Source organism: Myotis yumanensis, unplaced genomic scaffold, assembly GCF_028538775.1.
Source record: "Myotis yumanensis isolate MYYU_CA2020_CCGP unplaced genomic scaffold, mMyoYum1.0.hap1 SCAF_11, whole genome shotgun sequence".
Taxonomy (NCBI): Eukaryota; Metazoa; Chordata; class Mammalia; order Chiroptera; family Vespertilionidae; genus Myotis; species Myotis yumanensis.
The window spans coordinates 24,402,904-24,422,226 of NW_027223762.1; the positions used below are offsets into that span (position 1 = coordinate 24,402,904).

The 19,323-nt window shown below is 48.1% G+C and overlaps 1 protein-coding gene across 1 annotated transcript; it reads left to right on the forward strand.

The window, feature by feature from the left end:
* Positions 1–1,958: 1,958 nt before the first annotated feature.
* Positions 1,959–6,272, forward strand: TMEM247 (transmembrane protein 247). The gene is made up of 3 exons (XM_070428427.1): positions 1,959–2,075; positions 2,806–3,138; positions 6,084–6,272. Exons 1-3 carry the CDS (start codon positions 1,959–1,961, stop codon positions 6,270–6,272), a joined length of 639 nt encoding a protein of 212 aa, XP_070284528.1.
* Positions 6,273–19,323: the final 13,051 nt, after the last annotated feature.

The following is a 19,323-nucleotide window of genomic DNA, read 5'->3' on the forward strand; positions in this document are numbered from 1 at the left end:
ACGACTAAAAATACAGGATCTCCAGTTACATGTGATTTTCAGATAAACAATGAATAATTTTAGTATAAGTGCGTCCCATGCAATTTTTAGAAGGTATTTATACTAAAAATATATACCTAAAATTCAGAGTTTACTGGGCACTTTATGTTTGTCTGGTAAGCCTGCTCCTAGTGCTTGAGGCGGGATCGACATCTTACACAACAGCTGTGAGGCAGTTCCCATGGTCACCATCAGAATGCTGGGAGGGGGAAGTCATGGTTCAGTTAAAGATTTGCAGGAAGGTAGAGCTTGAGCACTCTCTTCTCCCAGTGACAGACCCATCCCTTATAATAATGAGATGATGGTGACCATTTACTTAGTCCCTATATAGGCAGGTAGTGGACAAATGCACGTTCTATTTTTACATCAGTGCTGTAATTGTAGGGGGCTGGCTAAATCCTTATCCTCTTTAGAATGATCGGACAGCTAGAGTGAGTAGCAAAGCTAGAATTCAAATGCAGCCCTTTCTCTACAACCCTGCCTTCAACTACCAAAATTGTCTGATGTCATTTTCCCCAAAAACTGAAGATGCAAAGTGTATTCCCCAGCCCCTCAATCTCTTTGCTGGCCCCCCTTAATCCATCAGTGAATGACAGAGATATCTGAATATGCTAGGGCTATTGTAACAAAGTACCACAAACTGGGTGGCTTAAACAACAGAAATTAATTTTCTCAAGTTCTGGAAGTTAGACATCCAAGATCCAGGTGTCAGCAGGGTTGGGTCCTTCTGAAGGCTGTGAGGAAAGAATCTGTCCCCGGCCTGTGATTTCTGTGTTAACTTGACTACCCATGGAATGTCCAAATATCTGGTTAAGCAACATTTCTGGGTGTGCCTGTGGGGGTGTCTCTGGAAGAGATTAGCATTTGAATTGGGGGATTGAGTCAACCAGATTGCTCTACACCAAGCATGTCAAACTCATGGCCAGCGGGCTGCATGCTCTACGCAGTGTGGATGGCCATCATCTAATTCTTTGAGAGCCTGCATAGAAAAAAAGAAGGTGGAGGAAAGCTATGTTGGTGCTATCTGCCTGACTGCTTGAGCTGAATATTGGTCTGCTCCTGGCCTTGGACTGAGACTTATACCAGCAGCATTCTCAGTTACTAGGCCTTTGGACTCACACTGGCTTTCCTGGGCCTCCCACTTGTAGATAGCAGCTCATGCCGCTTCTCAGCTTCCAGAATCACACGAGCCAATTCCTTATAATAAAGCACATGTATAACACACACACACACACACACACACACACACACACACGCACACACACACACACACCTGTCCGTCCTACTGGTTCTGTTTCTCTGGAGAACCCTGACTCACACAAAGGCCCTCTTCTTGATTTATAGATGGCATCTTCTCCATTATTTTTATGTCTTCTTCCTCTGTGTATGTCTGTGTCCAAATTTCCTCTTCTTATAAGGACACCAGTCATGCTGGATTAGAACTGACCCTAATGACCTTATTTAACTTAATCACATCTCTAAAGACCCTATCTCCAAATAAGGTCACATTCTAAGGTATGTCGGTGAAGACTTCAATATATGAATTGAGAGTGGGGGCCATAATTCAGCCCACAACAGGGTTTGTGGAGTTAATTGTGACTCATCGCATACAGTCTACATGTAAAAGAGGACCCCAAGGGAGCAGATTTCAAATGATGGAATTCTGGGCTTCAAGTGGTGGAATTCTAGTTTTCAAAGCAGCCCCTAGGAGTGGCAAAGGCCCACCCTGCAGTTCCTAATAATGGCACCTCCAAGGTGTGCCACCCTCTGCCAAAGGGGCCCTAGCAACTGGTGGAATGTGGGTTATTGTGAGGGCAGGGGATTGTGATGGTGGCCAGGCTATAGAATCTGGTGAGGCCAAATGTGAGTCCCTCGAAAGATGACCTTTGCTCCCAATTGGCAGCATTGTGGATTTCAGGATGACAACAGACGCCAGGGAGATGATGGAAGCCCGGGGGGCGGGAGAAAGCTGCCCAACCTTCCCCAAGATGGTGCCTGATGACCCCATATCTGAAGGGAAGTTCAGGGCTGCTTTGGTAAGGGGGGTGCCTCATCTCACTGCTCCAGCCAGACCCCCAGAGGGAGGGAGAGATCTGTGGGGACATGTGATAGGAGCTGAGTGCTCTGAGATTTCAGAGAGCTGCTAAGAAGAGCAGGTGGTGGGCACCCCATCCCCACAACTGGCATCCAGCTATCACCGGGGACCAGAAAGCCCTTCATAAGACTGTGGGAAGCCACTGGAAGTTGACTGAGGTCTTTCCCATCTACCTCCCCATTCGGGGCCCTTTCTTCCCTCCGTGTATAGGATCCAGCTCCTCCATGGCCCTTTGGTTGATCCCCATATATTTAGGTCCCCTCAGCACAGACCCTGGGTTTCTTCCTCCCACGGTAGCCCCAGAGGACTGGGTGTCTCGATCTTCTCAAGGATAAGTGGAATAGGAGGTGGGGAAGCTACCTCCAAAGTGATTTGAAATGACCAGGAAGAGAGCCTTTAGCCTCAGCTCCCCAGCGTCTCTTTCAATTCTAGGGTTTCATTCCTTCATGTCAGCTTGCCCTCCTCCTCTTCTTAACTCAGGTCCTAATGACCCCATGTCAGTGCATGTCTAGTAAGAACTCAGTCTAGATCTTTACAACTCCCAGCAAGCACGCTTCCAAACACTGCAGTCCCCTGTGGCCTGGGGCTCTGGGAGTGCCCTGGGGTGGGAGTAGGGGGCAGCCCCATACTGACTCCTCGCCATCCTTCTATTTCCCCTTTCCCCGCCTCAGGAGGCAGAGTCCCCTAAGCCAGACTCCTCCTCTGACTACCTGGAGGAGATGGAAACTTGTGAAGACAAAGGCTGCTCAGGGTCACCCAAATCACTGTCCTCCAAGACCGGCTCCACCACCAAGGGCCAGGCGGGCGATGGACCTGAATTCTTCTCAGAGCGGCCCATGACCCTGGGGAACCCAGGAATTGAGCTCAGTGCTGAGATGGAGCTGGAGAAGGTGCGCATGGAGTTTGAGCTCACACGGCTCAGGTACCTGCACCAGGAGAATGAGCGGCAGCGGCAGCACGAGGAGGTGATGGAGCAGCTGCAGCAGCAGGCACGGCCCCGCCTGGTAAGTGACATGAAAGTGGGGGGAACTTTGCAGGTCTTGCCAGACGGCCAGGGGCTGACTCCAGGGGTGAGGGAGCCTCCATCCCTGAAGCCCACCCTACCTGCTTCAGAGCCACATCCTGCCCTGGGTCCAGAGCTGGGAGCTCACTGCTTTAGAGTTTCCATGTTACACTGAGAGTTGACCCTGGAAGGGTCTCCACCTGGTCCACCCACCTGCCCATGGTCTTCCTTCTCAGGGAAAAGTCTTCAACGTTTCCTCCTGGGCTGAATTTCCACCACTCTCCATTCCTCTCTGCATCTCTTTTAAGAGACGCAGTGCTTAAGCTAGACCCAGAACCCCTAATAATGGCACCTCAAAGGTGTGACACCCTCTGCCAAGGTGTCACACTAAAACTTAGACATCTTTGGCAAGAAATGGACCATTCTCCCCTAATCTGTACTAAATGGGGATGAGAACGCCTACTTGTGGTTAAATGGGATGTGAAGTGCTTAGCACAGTGACTGGGCCATAATTAACACTAAGTCATGAAAGATGTTATTGTTTAAATAAGTCTCTTCTGGGCTTTAAAATCAGACAGTTAAAATCCTGGCCCCATCGCACATCAACTGCGTGACATTGGGCAAGTTACTCATTGTCTTGGAGCCTGGGTTTGCTCATCCATAAGGTAGTACCTACCTCACAGGGTCATTGTGAGGATTACATGAGAGAATGCGTGTGAGGCACGTTGCCATGAGCCTAGCACATTAGGTAAGCACTCAATAAATGTTAGCTATTACCATTTTCATGTACTCATGCAATTCACTTCTTGACCCAAATGCAACGCTCATCATTTTTCAGTTTTATTGGAATATAATGTATGAGTTATGCTTCCCAGCTCTGAGTCATCCTCAATTCTGAGAAACTTGCCTTCTGCCTTTATTCAAGTCATTGCTATAACTGTTAGGAGGGTATGACCTAAAGAAAATGCCACCAAAAAATCTCCCTGCGTGTTCCATTAGTCACCACCCATGTGTTAGATTTTATCCAGCTCACATTTCTCTACTTTGTCCAAAACACTATCTTGAGACACACTGTCAGATGGCTTCCGGAATTATGATATTATACTACCTGTAGCATTTCCCCAATATATAGTTTTTAAGAAAATGGGGTTGGTGTTGCATGATTTGTTCTCAAAGAATACATGCTGTCTTCTTAGCAATTATCATTTTTTTCTTGCTCACAAAATACCTCCTTCATTGTACACTGATGCGTTTGCTGAGCCAGGTCAAGCTAATTGAATGGGGATTTCCAGAATCCATCTCCCCCCCCCCACCCCCCCCCCCCTTTTAAAAATCTAGAAAATATTCGCCTATCTCTAAGATTCTGGCACATTTCCTAATGTTTTTGACATCTCACACATAATTTCCATTTCAAACTTGTTGTATTCTCCATATCCTGGGATAACATTTGTTATAAGTTGGAGCCCGAAACTATTGAAAGCAGGTATGTATGGAACTGTGCCTTTGTTCAATGTCTCCTCCCAACCACATTTATTTGCCCTTTTCTATTTGAAGACCTTTCTCCTTGCCGGTGAGGTAGAAACCTTTGGTGTAGAGTCCTAATCTGCTTTCTGACTTCTACTCAAAAGATAAACCATTGAAAGTGTTTTAAAAGTCTAAAAGGTTTCACAAATGCATGCTTTGTTATCAAAATCATACATCTCACCCAGCAGCAGCATTTCAGATGGAAAATGCATGCAGACCACAAAAGGTGGCAGAGGTTAAGCCCGCGGATCCAGAGCCATAGGAGTCTGCAGGGGAACATGAGACTGCCCAGCCCTGCCATCCTGCTAGGGCACAGGCTTCCTCCTCTGGGCTCCAGCCCTGCTTGCCATTCATTCTAGAGTGGGCATCACGGAGTCATGTTCTTCCCCCTCCGTTTGATTTCATTGCCCTCACATTTTATGTAGCGGTTTCAGCAATGCTGTGTCCAAATCCCCGATCTCTAGCAATAGTTTACAAAAGTGTTTTGTGGAAAGGTGGAGAGCTGACTTGATATTTCAACTTCCTCCCCACTCTCTCTTTTCTGGGTGAATGGGATACATTCCATTGCATTGAAAACTACCTCTGTGGGTGTGTTTCTACCGAGTTTAGGGAACCACAGACCCTGCCCTCTGCCTGTTTACAAGAAATGTGGCATGATTTTAAAAGATACTTGAAAGGATAAACCATGGGTGGTATCTTAACTGCAGATCAAAATATCACCTTCCTTATATGTTGGCGCTTTCTACAGTTACCACGGGCTCTGTCAACCTCAATTACATAGATTCCAGAAAAGAACAACACACAGGCAGGGTCAGCCAGACAACTTCAGTAGTTTTCCTCAGGCCTAAGATTCTCAGGTTTGAGGGAGACCCCCAGCCCCCATCTCTCACCACTTGTCCACAGGAGAGACCAAACCCTGGGCTGAAGGACCACAGACTGACCCTATGTGCCATGGGCCAGGACCAAGAGAGTCAGAAACAGTCATCTGTGCCCAGGGGACACCCTCGCATTGTGCTACTGTCCAGAAAACAAACTGTTAAGTGTCTGGGCAAACTGTCAGAGGACACGCCGAGACCTGGCCTTCAGATCTAGGGTCTCAGAGGCCCAGGAGACTGCCTACCTGTGTGACTCAGAGGCAGCATGAAACAGAGAGGAGAGGCCTGAGTCAGGAGGGATAAGAGCAGCCTCAGGAAGTGAACGCCCACGAATGCCCTCTCTGTGCCAGTGACCTTGCTAGGAATTTATTGCTTGCCTCTCTCTCCTGCTAACCCCACGAGGTGGGCACTGTTACTTCCCTCCGGTGAGGACAACGACCTGCCGGAGGTCCCATCAGGAAGGCTCAAGAGCAGGATGGCAGCCCAGCTCTCTGCCTGGCACTCAGGCCCCCGTTTTGCCAGCTCCACTCTCTTCTCTCCCCCACAGTTCTCAGGAAGCTTCCAGGACCTCCTGCACCCCCAGAACCAGTTTGCCATGTTCCTGTACTGCTTCATCTTCATACACATAATCTATGTCACCAAGGAGATGATCTTCTTCCTCTTCTCCAAGCACTACCTGTTCTGCATCGCCGCCATCTTGCTCTGTTTGATTAAAACTTTGTGGTCATACTTCTAAGTGCCTTGGTTCTCTCCATCACTGAGAGCCTCCATTTAGTGTTGCTGGGACATGAGCCACGTTAGCCGGAGCCACCCTGCCTCCTCCCTCCCTGGCGCCTCCTGCCCTAACACGCTGCCTCCCTGGCCATCAGAACTTGCTGTTAGAAATCATCGCTCGCTGTCAGCCTTTTACACCTTAGTGTGAGTGACATGTCCAGGCCTTGCACTCAGCCCAAGCTCTCACTAAGGATGGCAATGCTCGATCTGCTCAGAGGGCAATTTCACAAGTTAGCAGGTTAGGGAAGCATCCGTAGGAAGAGGGGTTTAGAAAGCCTTTCCAGAATCGCAGAAATCATGCCATGAGGTGCGGGGAGCAGTGGTAGGCTTGGGGGAGGGGCACGGGGGGGCCTCCAAAGATGTCCATGTTTCAGTCCCAAGAACCTATGAATATGTCACCTTATGTGGCAAAGGAGACTTTGAGGTGCAATTAAATGAAGGACCTTGAAATGGGGGGATCATCCTGGGTTATCCAGGTGAGCCCAATGTAATCACAAGGTGCTTATAAGAGGGAGACGGGAAGGTGGGGACCGGAGAGGAGATGTGACCTTGGAAGCAGAGGTCGGAGTGATGCGGGTACACAAGCCAAGGCCTGCAGGAAGCCTCTAGATGCTAGGAAAGGCAAGAAGAGGGGTTCTCTCCTACACCTTCAGAAAGAATGCAGCCCTGGCCTCCAGAACTATAAGAGAATACATGGGAGGTGCCCTGAGCCTCTAAGTTTATAGTCACGTGTTATAGCAGCAACACTAACGCAGGAAACTAGTACAAGAGACTCCCTGAGCTCTTTCCAGCTCTGCAAACATGTCAGCAGAGCATCACCAGGCCACTGGCAAGGGTCCATGTGTCGCCGGGCTGAACAGGACTGCACAGTCAGTCATGCAGGCTTGGAGCCTGCCCTCAGGCCACAAAGAGGGACGCTGAAGCTCCAGGGAGCCCAGGACAGGCCTATCAGGATCTGATTGGCAAAGGGTGCCCCTACTCCTGGGCAGTGCCTGCCTCGGTGAGGCAGGGGAGCCAACTCTGGGCATCCTCCTAGGGAAGGAAGAATTGAACACCTGATTGGGCCCAGAGCGACTCAGCAATGCAGTCCAGTGGAAAAGTGGGAGGAGGGAAAAAAACAGGCCACACAGCCCAACCCTCAACACACACACACACACACACACACACACACACACACCACAGCAAATAAACAGTTATCCACAATAGAATTGCACACACCTCCCTCCACCCCAAATAAACAGGCAGCCACAACCTAAAGGAACAGACTTTGAACACTAGAGGGCTCTCGGGAAGCTCAAAATGAAGCTGCAGAGTGCCTATGTAACAAGATAAAGAACTTCAACTCCCCCATTGCCAGCCCCCACGCCTTTTCTATCACACACACCCCAGCTCACTGTCAGCTGCACTGACCCCAGCAGCCCCGCCCAGGAATGATGGCTGACCGGCTGGCGAAGGAATAGGAATCTTTAGGGGATAAATGCAGCAAACTGAATGCGGCTGGGCAGCTGTACAATCAATCAAGTCTTTCGGAACCAACCTCTCCTCTTCCCAGGCATAGGGCTCTGCCTAAGAGGACAAAAGAGTAAGTTTCTGTCTCAGGCTCTGAGTGATGCTCACTGAAAACACATGAAAAAAAGACGACCTCCCCAGGATTCAATGTCATTACACATTATCCTGCCATCTGAGTCTATGGTGACTTCTCATCTTCCACTCAACTCAAAGCATCCACCCCTGTGTGTAGCTCCGTGGGACAGGTTACTTGGAGGTAATAAAGCTGTCATTTCTCATTAAATGCTCAGTGGTAGGGTTTTCACTTTGGGTCGTTTTCACAACCTTCTTGGAGAAGATGGTCATGTGGCTGCTCTAGCTGCAGGGCTTCGGAGATGGCAAGGTGTTTGTTTTCGTTTGTTTTGGTTTTTTTGCATGGGCACTATTGCAGAATTGAACAAAATTAGGATTCTGAGAGTATGGGAAGAGGGAGGAGTGGATATTGAATAAGTGACTGTGTCTACCGTGCACAGCCTTTTTTGGGCCCAGCTCCCACTCCATTCCCCAGCACTGAGCCAGAGTCGTGGTGGGGTTGAGACAATTGGGTGGAGTACAGCTGCAGCCAATCTGAGGCTGGCCCACTTCTGTCTTAAGACCTCATTCTCATACCACAGCAGGAAGGTCATGGTTTTCCCTGGATACATGACTGGAACAGCTCTGCCCTCATCCTCCTGACCTCTGCCTGAGGCCCCATGATCTTACACAGTCAGTACAGCAGCCTGGCCTGGGGACTTAGAAGGATGCCCCTCTGTGCTGGGTACCTTCAGTAAAAATGCAAGAGGAAGCAAATTTGTTCCTAGATCCCTCCTCCTCCTGAATCCCAGATCCCACAGGACGAAGCCCAGTGGCCCCTACAGCTCGACAGGCAGCTCGTCTGTCAGCCCACTCACACCATACTGAGCTGCTCAAGACTGAGGGTGTAACAGAGCCACACATTACACTCAGCTTTCGCCCAAACAATCATGCGCTCATAGCCAAGTTTCAGGCAGCCTTAGGGAGAGGGAGATGGAAGTATCTTTCCTGCTCCCCAAATGGAACCACACTGGTGGCAACCGTCTCAAGACCAGTCCTGGAGACTGCTGGTCATAGGAGGGAAGAGGGAGCAGGCTGGTTCCCAAGGCCACTTCCTGCCAAGTATGTTTCTAATCCCACTTTAGCAGATAACTGGCTGCAGCACGTTGGTTAAGCTTTCCATTTGGGTGACCTGTAAGTTATCTAGACTCTAACTCAGTTTTTTGTTTTTAAATATATATATATATATATATATATATATATATATATATATATATATATATTACTGATTTCAGAGAGGAAGGAAGAGGGAGAGAGAGAGAGAAACATCAATGATGGGAGAGAACCATTGATTGGCTGCCTCCTGCATGCCCCACACTGGGGATCGAGCCTGCAACCCAGGCATGTGCCTTGACGGGAATCGAACTGTGACCTCCTGGTTCATAGGTTGGTACTCAACCACTGAGCCATGCCAGCTGGGCTCAAACTCAGTTTTTAAAAATTTAAAAAGAACCCAAGCCTAGGGTTGAATTTAATTGATTTGTGATGATGTCCGGGGGAGGGGGGGGGGGGCGGGGTAGCCTTAAAAGTGCCCCACTGGTTATACTGGGCAGCCACATTACAAAACCTAAATCCTTGCTACTCAACATGCCATCCGGGGACCAGCTGCATCCACACTGCCTGGGGCATCTCAGAAAGCCTGGGAAGCTCTCTGCTCTAGGGGATATGACTCAATTCTACCTGTGCCTTGTTGTGAAGACATTGCTCTTAGCCTCGAGGGTCTGAGGGAGGTAAGGCACAGATGGGCAGGAGAAGAGAGAGAGGATAACTGAGCCCATAGCTCCTGAAAGTCCTGTGGGAACCTCCATCAGCACTGGGCGCAGCCCGGGGTGTCCATACACATGGCCTCCCTCTGTGCTCCTTGGAAGTCCTTGCTCTGGGCTTCTAAGGAACCAACTGATTTTTCCCAGCACTCCAGGACTTCACAGAAACCTCAGGCATCCCCCAGGCCTGTCTCCGTCTCCGTCCCTTTTTTGATCCACCTCTGATGTGTGCAGCTTTGGGAAAACCTTGCTAATAGACGTTCATTCATTATTTAAAGGCTGCCACTGTTCCTTCAGGAAGGTTAAGTGTGATTAAAAGATGGGATTTTTCCACAGGGCACAGCAGAAAAGCTGGGGCTCCCGCATTTTTAAGCGGTTTTGGCCAAGCCTTGTTGCATAATTTAAAGTCTGTGACTTATTTAGACTTAATTAGCCAAAGGAGCAGCAGCTGCAGGTTCATTAGTCAGTATTTATTAAGCACCCTCGGAGAGCTTGGTTGGCTTTTAAGAGCAAAGTGGAGAATCAGCTCCGGACTTGCACATTTCCTACACTTCAGTAGGATGGGTTATACGTGTGTCAGGAGGCAAGCATGTTTGTTCCTCAGGGGGAACAAAGGGCCTGAGGTCATGGGACAAATCCCCACAAAGGACCTTCTCCTCAGCTGTGAGTGGGTGATGTAACCACTTCACAGAGCTGTGGTGACAGGTGAGTTTGATAAGGGGGTGCAAGCTCATGGTAAATGAGGAGCTATGCAAATGATAGGTGTTAGTAAGAGATGAGCAGGGAAGGGTGTAGGAATTGTCCACTCGATTTCAAGAACTGGGAGAACTGGCTCCAGAATTTGTGGGGGCCCGTGCAAAAGGACAATGCAGGTGTTAAAAAAATTAAAAATTGTAAGGTGGTGACAGCAGAGCCTGAAACCAAACATGCCCCTCCCCCCGAATGCAGGGGTCCCTTTCAGCTTGACATCCCCCCAGCACAGGGGTCCCTCTGATCACAGGGTCCCCTTGAGCATGGGGCCTAGTGCCACTGCCCTGGTGGTCCACCCATGAGGCTAGACTGGGGGTTATATGGAGACCCCCTGAGGTCAGGGGCTTTGGTGGTACCTCTCAAGTCCCACCCTGAGAGACTATGGCCTTGGACACACCATCAGTAGGCGGGAGGGGAGCAGGGGGTGCATTGTGAAAGGGGGTGGGGGATGCTGAGGTCTCCTCCCAGGTAAAGAGGACCCCTGGTTCACCCATGGGCTCTGGAAGCAGCATCTAAGGGAGCAGGAGGCACCTCTCTGCGTGCAGTCACACTCAGATCTGGCAGCTGCTAATCACAGGGCTAATTACCAGAAGCCTCAAGCTCTCCAACTCCTCCAAGGTTCCCCTCCCTCCTGGCTTCTGCCCCTCGCCCCATTCAGCTGATCATTTTGCTCTGGGTTAGAAAATCCAAAAATAGAAGAATAAAGCTCAACTTGTACCCCCATGAGCCTCATTTGTATCAAATGACACAGTCACTTTGCCTCAAACTTTTCATCAAAGGGGCCTTTGTAAGGTCCTGGGACAGAAAGCAGGCCTTGGAAGCCAGCCACCAGGAAGCTGGGCAGAAAGTGCTGAGCAAGGCAACTTTTGGCTGAGGAGGTGGGGTGGGTGGGATGGGGGTCTCCAGATCTCCCCCACCCCCAGGAAGGGCCAGTGCCATAGCTCCATACCATGGGCAGCTCTTCTCTCAGCTCTGGCTTCAGCCAGGAGACACCAGAGAAGCTAATAGTGTGGCTGCAGGGAGCTCCCAGTACTTGAGGAATAAATGGGTGAACAATCCAATGAACAAAAGGATGCAACAGGCTGAGCAAGGCTCTGTGGGCTGACATATTCTGTGAAGGCTTCTTGGAGAGGGGGAAAGGGTGCACACAATACCTCCTTGCATACTCTGCCTGCCCAATGCACTGTATGTCTCCTCATTTCATCCCATGCCCACCCCCACCCACCCCATCCCATCCTCCGAAGGAGCACGATTACCACCCTCTCTTTGCAGCTGAGAAAGCAGACTTAGAGAGTTGCCTGGGCTTCCTCAGCCGAAAGATGGCAGAGACAATTGTGGCAAGGAGCTGAAAGTTGATTTAAAGAAAACAGAGAAATATATATATGTCTATTTGGGCTTGTGGATGAAGATTCAGAGCTGCTTTGAAGAGTATTGTTACTGAATTTCCAATGGTATTGTGTAGCCCTACTGTGTGTCTCTCTACTTGCGCACCCAGCAGTAGCAAATTCAAAAGTGTTTGACTTAAAAACCTACCCTTTTATTCTACCCATTCTCTTCCTACCTCCCATCAAAGGCTGTGGAGGGAAATGCCTTTCAGAGGGGACATGATGTACTGGTAAGTCCTCACTCACTGGCCCAACCGGAGTCATATCCCTGCCATGTTTTTGAGAAGTGCACAGGAGATCCATACTCCAAGCCCTGGAGAGCTTCCTCTGGACCCACCCAACATCCTCTATTTTGCGCCTCAAGTCAGGTAATTGGGTCTGTAGCTGGCCTGGGGGTCTTCCCTCTTGAATCAGCCATACCTAGCTCGCTCTCTCTGGAGACCAGGATACTAAGGCAGGTATAAGAAAGAAGAGGAAGGTGGTTGGATCCCAAGAGAAATCTTACAGTTCACGCTCACTAACATTCACTTATGATTTCTGTATCCTCACATGCACAAAGCCCCCTGGTACCAGAGCTGCCCCATTGGGTTCCTAGAAATCAGTGTTCTTTGATTGGAAGAGTCTGGAAGCAGAAGTAAAGTGGTAAAAAGTTCACCTGCCCTCAGATACCAAGCTAACTTCAGAGAAGCTTCAGATGGCTCTCCTAAGCAAACCACACACAAGCCCCATTCTCCAAATTGGGATGCCCAGAGGGCCCAGACGGAACAGGTAAAAGAGGGAAGCTGGCCTGGTGTAGTTAACAGGAAAGGAAGAGCCAATGTAAAAGAAGCAGCCCCTACTCACCTCCCTCCTGCCCATCTTGACCATGGGAGGATGCAGGCCTCATGTACAGTTTTTCAAGAGCAGCAAGAATGGAATCTTTTTTATGTGAACCTGCTGATTTTCAACTGCTGGTTCAAGTTTCTTAGCCACTCTCCAAACTGAACAAAAGTCTGGGCCACCAGCTCACAATCTCTGAACTTGAGATATGATTTCCCTTATGATAGAGTCTGTTTCACTCAGAGACCTGCTGGGGGATCTCTTTAAACAGAACACACGCTTAGTACAAAAATAGAATGTGATCGCTCTCGTCCAGGGTTTAAGCAGCAGTAAGGGACTCTTCTCTTCACAAATTGCCTCACTTTGAGGTGTTTCAAGAGAGATAGACCTCTTAATGCATTTCAAATCAAGTTAGAGTGGCAAAAATCTAATTTTCATATACAACTTCTAGAAGAAAGATAGGAATTTGGCTCGAGCCTGGACTAGGAATGAAGAAGGGGCCTGGAAGCACAGAAATGAGGAGGGAGGGAGTGTTGGGGTGGAGGGCAGAGCTGGGTGCCCAGGCTGAGTTATGTAGAGAGAGGCTGGCAACAGCTCTATGAAGTTGGTCAGACAGAGCAATGAGGCCTAGAGACCAGAAACAGCCAGAGAGGGGAACAGGGGGAGGAAGCATCATTAGTTGCCATGGTGACAAAGGAATAAGGAAAGGGGGAGAAAGAGTGAGGAGGGATCTCTGAGAAGAGCTATATTGTGCTGCTGTCTACAGCCAGCTTTCTCCTCTCCACCAGGGGCTTGCCTATGACTCCCTGACCCCTTTCTTACCTCCCCCACCTGACTCGGCTCATCCCTGGCGTGCACAAATTACTATGGCATTATATCAAGGACATTTAGATCCTAAACATGAGTGGGCTGGGTGGGTACCTACTTACTGTGCCTCTGGGTCTCAAAAGGCCTTTTGAATTCAAAAATATTTTCTCCAGGTTTGTGTGGCTCAGTTGGGTAGGTGTCATCTGTGCACCAAAAGGTAAGGTGGCAGGTTTGATTCCTGGTCAGGTTGCATGCCTGAGTTACAGGCTCCATTCCGGTAAGGGGCATGTAGGAGGCAACCAATAGATGCTTCATTCTCACATCGATGTCTCTCCCTCTCCCTTCCTCTCTCTAAAAATCAATAAAAAAATCTTTAAAATTGTTTTATTTCTCTAGTGTTCTGCCATAAAGCTTATATACCATTAGGGCAAAATTTCTTAAACTAAGAATTTGTTTATGCTCAATTACAAACCATCATTAAGAAGGGTAATTATTAAATATCAATTTCTAGAGTCTAATAAAAAAATAATTTATCATATTTAGCAGGGATCTCGGCTGCAGCCTAGGAAAGTCCACTACTCGAGTTAAGGCATATCTGAACATGTATGATAAACTGGTAGGGCAGACTCCAGACAGGCCAGGTCATAGGAGGATTCCAATGACATCCAGTGCTGGATATGTCCAGCATTCATTGTCCCTTGATTCTCTTTTGAGGAACTCCTTGTTACTCAATCTCTGTCCATGGGGTTCAGGTGGGCTGACTTTCAGTCAAGGGAGGTCCAAGACCCAGACCTGACCGACTGGATGGAACATTCCATCTCTTGGCCAAAATACTTGGTTGTTGTGTTGTCACATGATCCAAGCCTGACCAATGAATCTGAGAACTAGGACTTTTCCTGGAACTCTTGGGAAAATAAACTGTCTTTCCACTGGGTACTCAGCTGATAGAATATATATCCAAAGCTGCTGGAGGCCATCTTGTTCCACTTGGGAAAAGCCTTCCTGAGAATAGAACCAGTAGAGAGAAAAGCAGAGCCAAGAAAAGATGAGAATACACAGATAGGGCAGGAGGGGGAGGGGAGAGGAGAGAGAAAGTGAGTCCTTGTTGGCATGATTTGAGCCCCTGGATCCACCTAAAATAAGAGACACCCTAAAGCTTTCAGTTGCTATTAACTTTTATTGGAATTGGGTTTCTGTCACTGGAACCAAGAGTTCTAAATCATACAAGGACTTTCCCATTTGGCTAAAAAGTTGGAACCTGGACTTAGCAATGGCCAATAGAGGAGGTATCATGGCATCTGTTCCCAGGCAGTCCTATGGAAAAAACTGCGTGGATGAAACTAAACAAGGGTGTTTGGGAGACATTGGGGAGAAGGGTGTTCTCTCATGTGGCCTTCCTCAGGAAAGGGGGCCATTTCCCCCATTTCTTGAGGCAAAACAGCCCTGCTCTGGCATCGTAAAGGTGGAGACATTGATGACAGTGCAAGGGAAATGGCAGCATGGCCTGACTGAGAGGGACACCCAGAGGGAACTCCACAGACAAGCATATGCCATGCACCAACATTAAAGAGTACTGTACTCAGAAGAGGGTCCATTGAAAAGACCATGAAAGCCCGGCTGGCATGGCTCAGTGGTTGAGCATCGACCTATGAACCAGGAGGTCATGGTTCGATTCCCGTCAAGGCACATGCCTGGGTTGCAGGCTCAATCCCCAGTGTGGGGTGTGCAGGAGGCAGCCAATCAATGATTCTCTTTCATCATTGAAGTTTCTATCTCTCTCTCCCTCTCCCTTTCTCTGTGAAATCAATTTTTTAAAAATTTAAATTAAAAAAAGACCATGAAAGGTTGGGAAACAACCCCAATGTCCATCACCTGATGGGTGGATAACTACAGTGAGGAAGAGCCACACAGTAGAATATTATTTGGCAATACAAAGGAATGAAGCACTGACACCTGCTACAACATGAATGAACCTTGAAAACATTATGCTAAGTGAAAGAAGCCAATCACAAAAGCCACCTATTCTATGACTCCTTTTATATGAAATGTCTGAAATGGCAAATCTATAGAGACAGACAGTAGATTGGTGGTTGCCTAGAGCTGGAGAAAGTGGGAGCTAAGGTTCCCAATTGACAGCTAAGGTCCAGGGTTTCCTTTGGGATGATAAAATCGTCTAAAATTTATTGTGGTGATAGTTGCACAACTCTGAATACACTAGAAGCCATTGGTTCTACACTTTAAATAGGCAAATAAAGTATGAGTAAATGAATTATATTTCTTAAAAAAGTGGCTCTTGTGGTTCCTACCCATCTGCATGTGGTGAGGATGAGGATGGGAGGTAGGTCTCTAAAAGGCCCAGGGCAGATCATGTAGCTGCTGCTACTCAGAGACATGGTTCTACCCTTAGATCTGATAAGAGGGACAGTATGCTGGGCTGGCACTTTAAGAGGGCCCCACTCTGACTCTTCTCTGGTCTCTTGTTCTCTCTCAGGTAAGGAATCTATGGGGCCAAGTGGATGTGTCCAGCGTGCTCACACATTTTTCCTAGACCTTGGGTATATAGGACCCAGGAATACCTTGCCCAAAAGGTACCAAACCTATTTTTAGAGCCTGCAGGCTTCTTCCCCTCCCCAGAGGAGACTGAATTGGTTGTGAGAATCCAAGAGATGTGATTGGGACTTAAACATGTAGGCTGAAACATCCTTACCAGGTCCCTCAAAGGATGAGGCAGAGCTGGGGGGAAAAAAAGGGGTAGGCCATGTGTCATGAGTATAGGGTCAGAGGAGGTATGGGACCAGCTCTCCCCATAATCACCATGTTCCAGCATAGTGATGTAAGGAGTATGAAAATTCTCAATTCGACTTGACCTTCCGGGTCATTATGAAGATTTTTTTTTCAAGATAGGAGGCTAGAACATTGAACAACATGTTAGCTAGCTTTAAAGTTATTTAAACACATGGTTTGTGGACCCCCACAAATACAAACATCTGACCTTCTGGGAGATGCTGTATTTAAGAGAGAAATCTATCAGAGCTTTTCTTTCTACTGAATCCTGTGTGGGGTTTTTCTAGGCTGCATTTACGGCTTTGGGAAACATTGTTCATGGATTCCTTGCTCCAGGCTAAAGAGAAAGCTGACACATGCCTGCCCACAACCTTGAAGTTTAATGATCTCTCTCAACATTTTCTCAGCTGAGCCCAGGGCTTAGGCATGTAGTGAGGTGTGGGCTGAAAATGGGGGTGGTTGTATAAGCCATACTAAGGAGTTTTGTGGCTCTCTTTTTGTTTTATCATGGTTTGTTAAGATATAATGTAATAGAGTCCAGTTGGCAGGAAATTCTAGCAGAAGCTCATAAGTAAACTCTGAGAGCATCTTCTACATCTTCCTGACAGCCCAAAACCCGGGGGATCTAGTGCTGGTGCCCTTCGGGCATGGTCTCTGTCCTCCAAGAATTCACCATCTGGTTGAGGAAATACCACTGACACTGAAGCCATTAAAACACCTTGTAGCCCTACCCAGTTTGGCTCAGTGGATAGAGCGTGGGCCTGCGGACCAAAGGGTCCCGGGTTTGATTCTGGTCAGTGGCACATATCTCGGTTGCAGGCTCCTCCCAGGCCCGGGGCCCCGGTCAGGGCTCATGTAGGAGGCAACCATTTGTTTCTCTCACACTGATATTCCTCTCTGTCTTTCCCTTTCTCTCCCACTCTATCTAGAAAATCAATGGAAAAATATCCCTGGGGGAGGATTAAAAATAAATAAATAAATAAATAAATAAATAACACTTTGTAAAAAAACAAACTCAAAATATTATTTAGGGTGTGACATAAAGTCTTTTCAAGTCTAGAGATCATCTCATCCAGAGTTTCTCCTTGACACTACTGACATTTTGGGGCAGATAATTCTTCACTTGGGGTACGGGTGGGTGGGAAGGGCAGCTGTCCTGTGCATTGTAGGATGTTTAGCAGCATCTCTGGCCTCTACCCACTAGATACCAGTGTCAAGCTCCCTGCCTTAGTTGTGACAACAAACAATGTCTCCAGACACTGCCAATCATCCTCTGTGGGTGAAAATTGCTCCCTGAGAACCACTGCTCTAGTGTAACTCCCCACCATTCTCAGTGTAATTAATGTGTATAGATTGACAGTCCTGCAGGAAGCCTGGGGAGGGGGAGATGACTGTCCGGGAAGGAGCCTGGTTCCTGACAGAGGAGGCAGCATCTGAACTGGGCCTCCAAGCATGGGTAAGACTGGCTAAACTAGCTAGAAGGCCAACACTCCACATACGGGAACAGTGAGCTCAAAGGCAGAGAGGCGGGAACCAGCAGCATATCCAACATGGTCGTGCAAGTGTGCAATGCTCAAAGGTGCCCAGATGAGGGGACAAGTGCGAGCTGAAATGCAGCCCACCCTCCCTGGCCAAGCCATGCCCCATGCACTAAGCTGTGTCTGTCCAGAGGAAAGGGAGCCTTTTTCTTCGTACAAAAGTGTCTTGTGCTCTCCACCTCATAGGCTCATGGTGCTGCATCTGCCCAGATAAGACCTTTCCTAAGGACACAAAGGCACCACAGAGGCCAGCCAAAGCCTCACGAGTGAGCACGACTTGGGATGGAGAGGAGACGCAGGCCAGCAAAGAAGCCAGTTCTCTGTTGGTGTCTGATGGAGGCTCTAGCTTTCTCTGGCCCTCGTTGGTCCCACTATGTTCCTTTCCACTCTACCTGGTCTATGGTTACCCACCCTGCCCTGCAGAGACCCCCACATGGAAGAATGAGAAGGAAGTTCATTCAAGAGCTCAAAGCAGGTTGAACCAAAAGGAGGAGGAAGGCTCTGCGAGAAGAATCTGGATTAGGAGACAGACAGCATCCAGTGTACCTAGGATTCAGGTTACTGTTCCTCTGCCACCTCAGCAGAGAGGCCCTACAGAGAGGTGGCTACCCCCAGGGAGGTCCCCTCTACGTAGAGCACCTTCCCTCCTACCACTAGACCTTCAGAACCTGTAGGAACCCCTCACCCCATTACCTTCCCTTCCTTTGTTCATCAATCCAGCAATGGGCCAAATCAAACTAAGGTTCAGATGCTCTTGGGGATACATGAAGACGCTCCAAAGGGTCTTTTTAAAGGCCTCACACAAGCCCTCCACTTCCACAAGCACTCTCTCATTCAGGTGTCCTGTCTGACCTCTCAGACGAGGGTTCCTGCTGTTTCTCATGATCACCTTCCTCCCACTTCCCCAAAGAAAGGCACACTTCTTACTCATCCCAAATCTTACCATGTGCATTGATGTGGAGAGAAAGGCACAGTGCCAGAAGGGGACAATCTAAATCCTGGTATCCATGTTGAAAAAGAGGAGAGACTAATAACTGGGCACATCAACTAGCCTCTGATTTTCTCCTTTAATTCAAAATGAAGGAGAACCTATTTCACTTGTCGACTGATAAGATTTTTGATGATTCACTCATGTGCTCTTTGGCATACAGCTCAAAAGGAGTTCGTAAAATTGAGAGACATTGTTGTAACAAAATTCCTTTCATGCCTTTGTACTTATGTATGTGAAACGGTTTCTGAGCTCAGCTCTTGTATCTATTAAAAACAAAACAAAAAAATACAAAACACACACACACACACACACACACACACACACACCACATCAGAAATAGAATGCTGAACCCTAACCTCTTCTAGCAATGAGTAATAGTCATCCAAGGATATATGAACTAATTAGTGTAGGGGGAAAAAATAGCTTCATCTCATTAAGAGATGCGTTTCCAATTAAGCTTTATTTTTTATGCTTCCTTAGTATCTATTAAATTTTCTAATAGCATTTGTTTTGATTAATTGTGTACTAGTTGTCATGGTACAAATCCAGACAAAAT

What these genes read in the sequence shown, in the direction of transcription:
- TMEM247 (XM_070428427.1), top strand. Translation starts at nt 1,959, where the DNA reads ATGACAACAGACGCCAGGGAGATGATGGAAGCCCGGGGGGCGGGAGAA. An exon ending in GGAAGTTCAGGGCTGCTTTG is followed by an intron (nt 2,076 to 2,805) that starts GTAAGGGGGGTG and finishes TCCCCGCCTCAG; the next exon opens with GAGGCAGAGTCCCCTAAGCC. An exon ending in AGCAGGCACGGCCCCGCCTG is followed by an intron (nt 3,139 to 6,083) that starts GTAAGTGACATG and finishes TCTCCCCCACAG; the next exon opens with TTCTCAGGAAGCTTCCAGGA.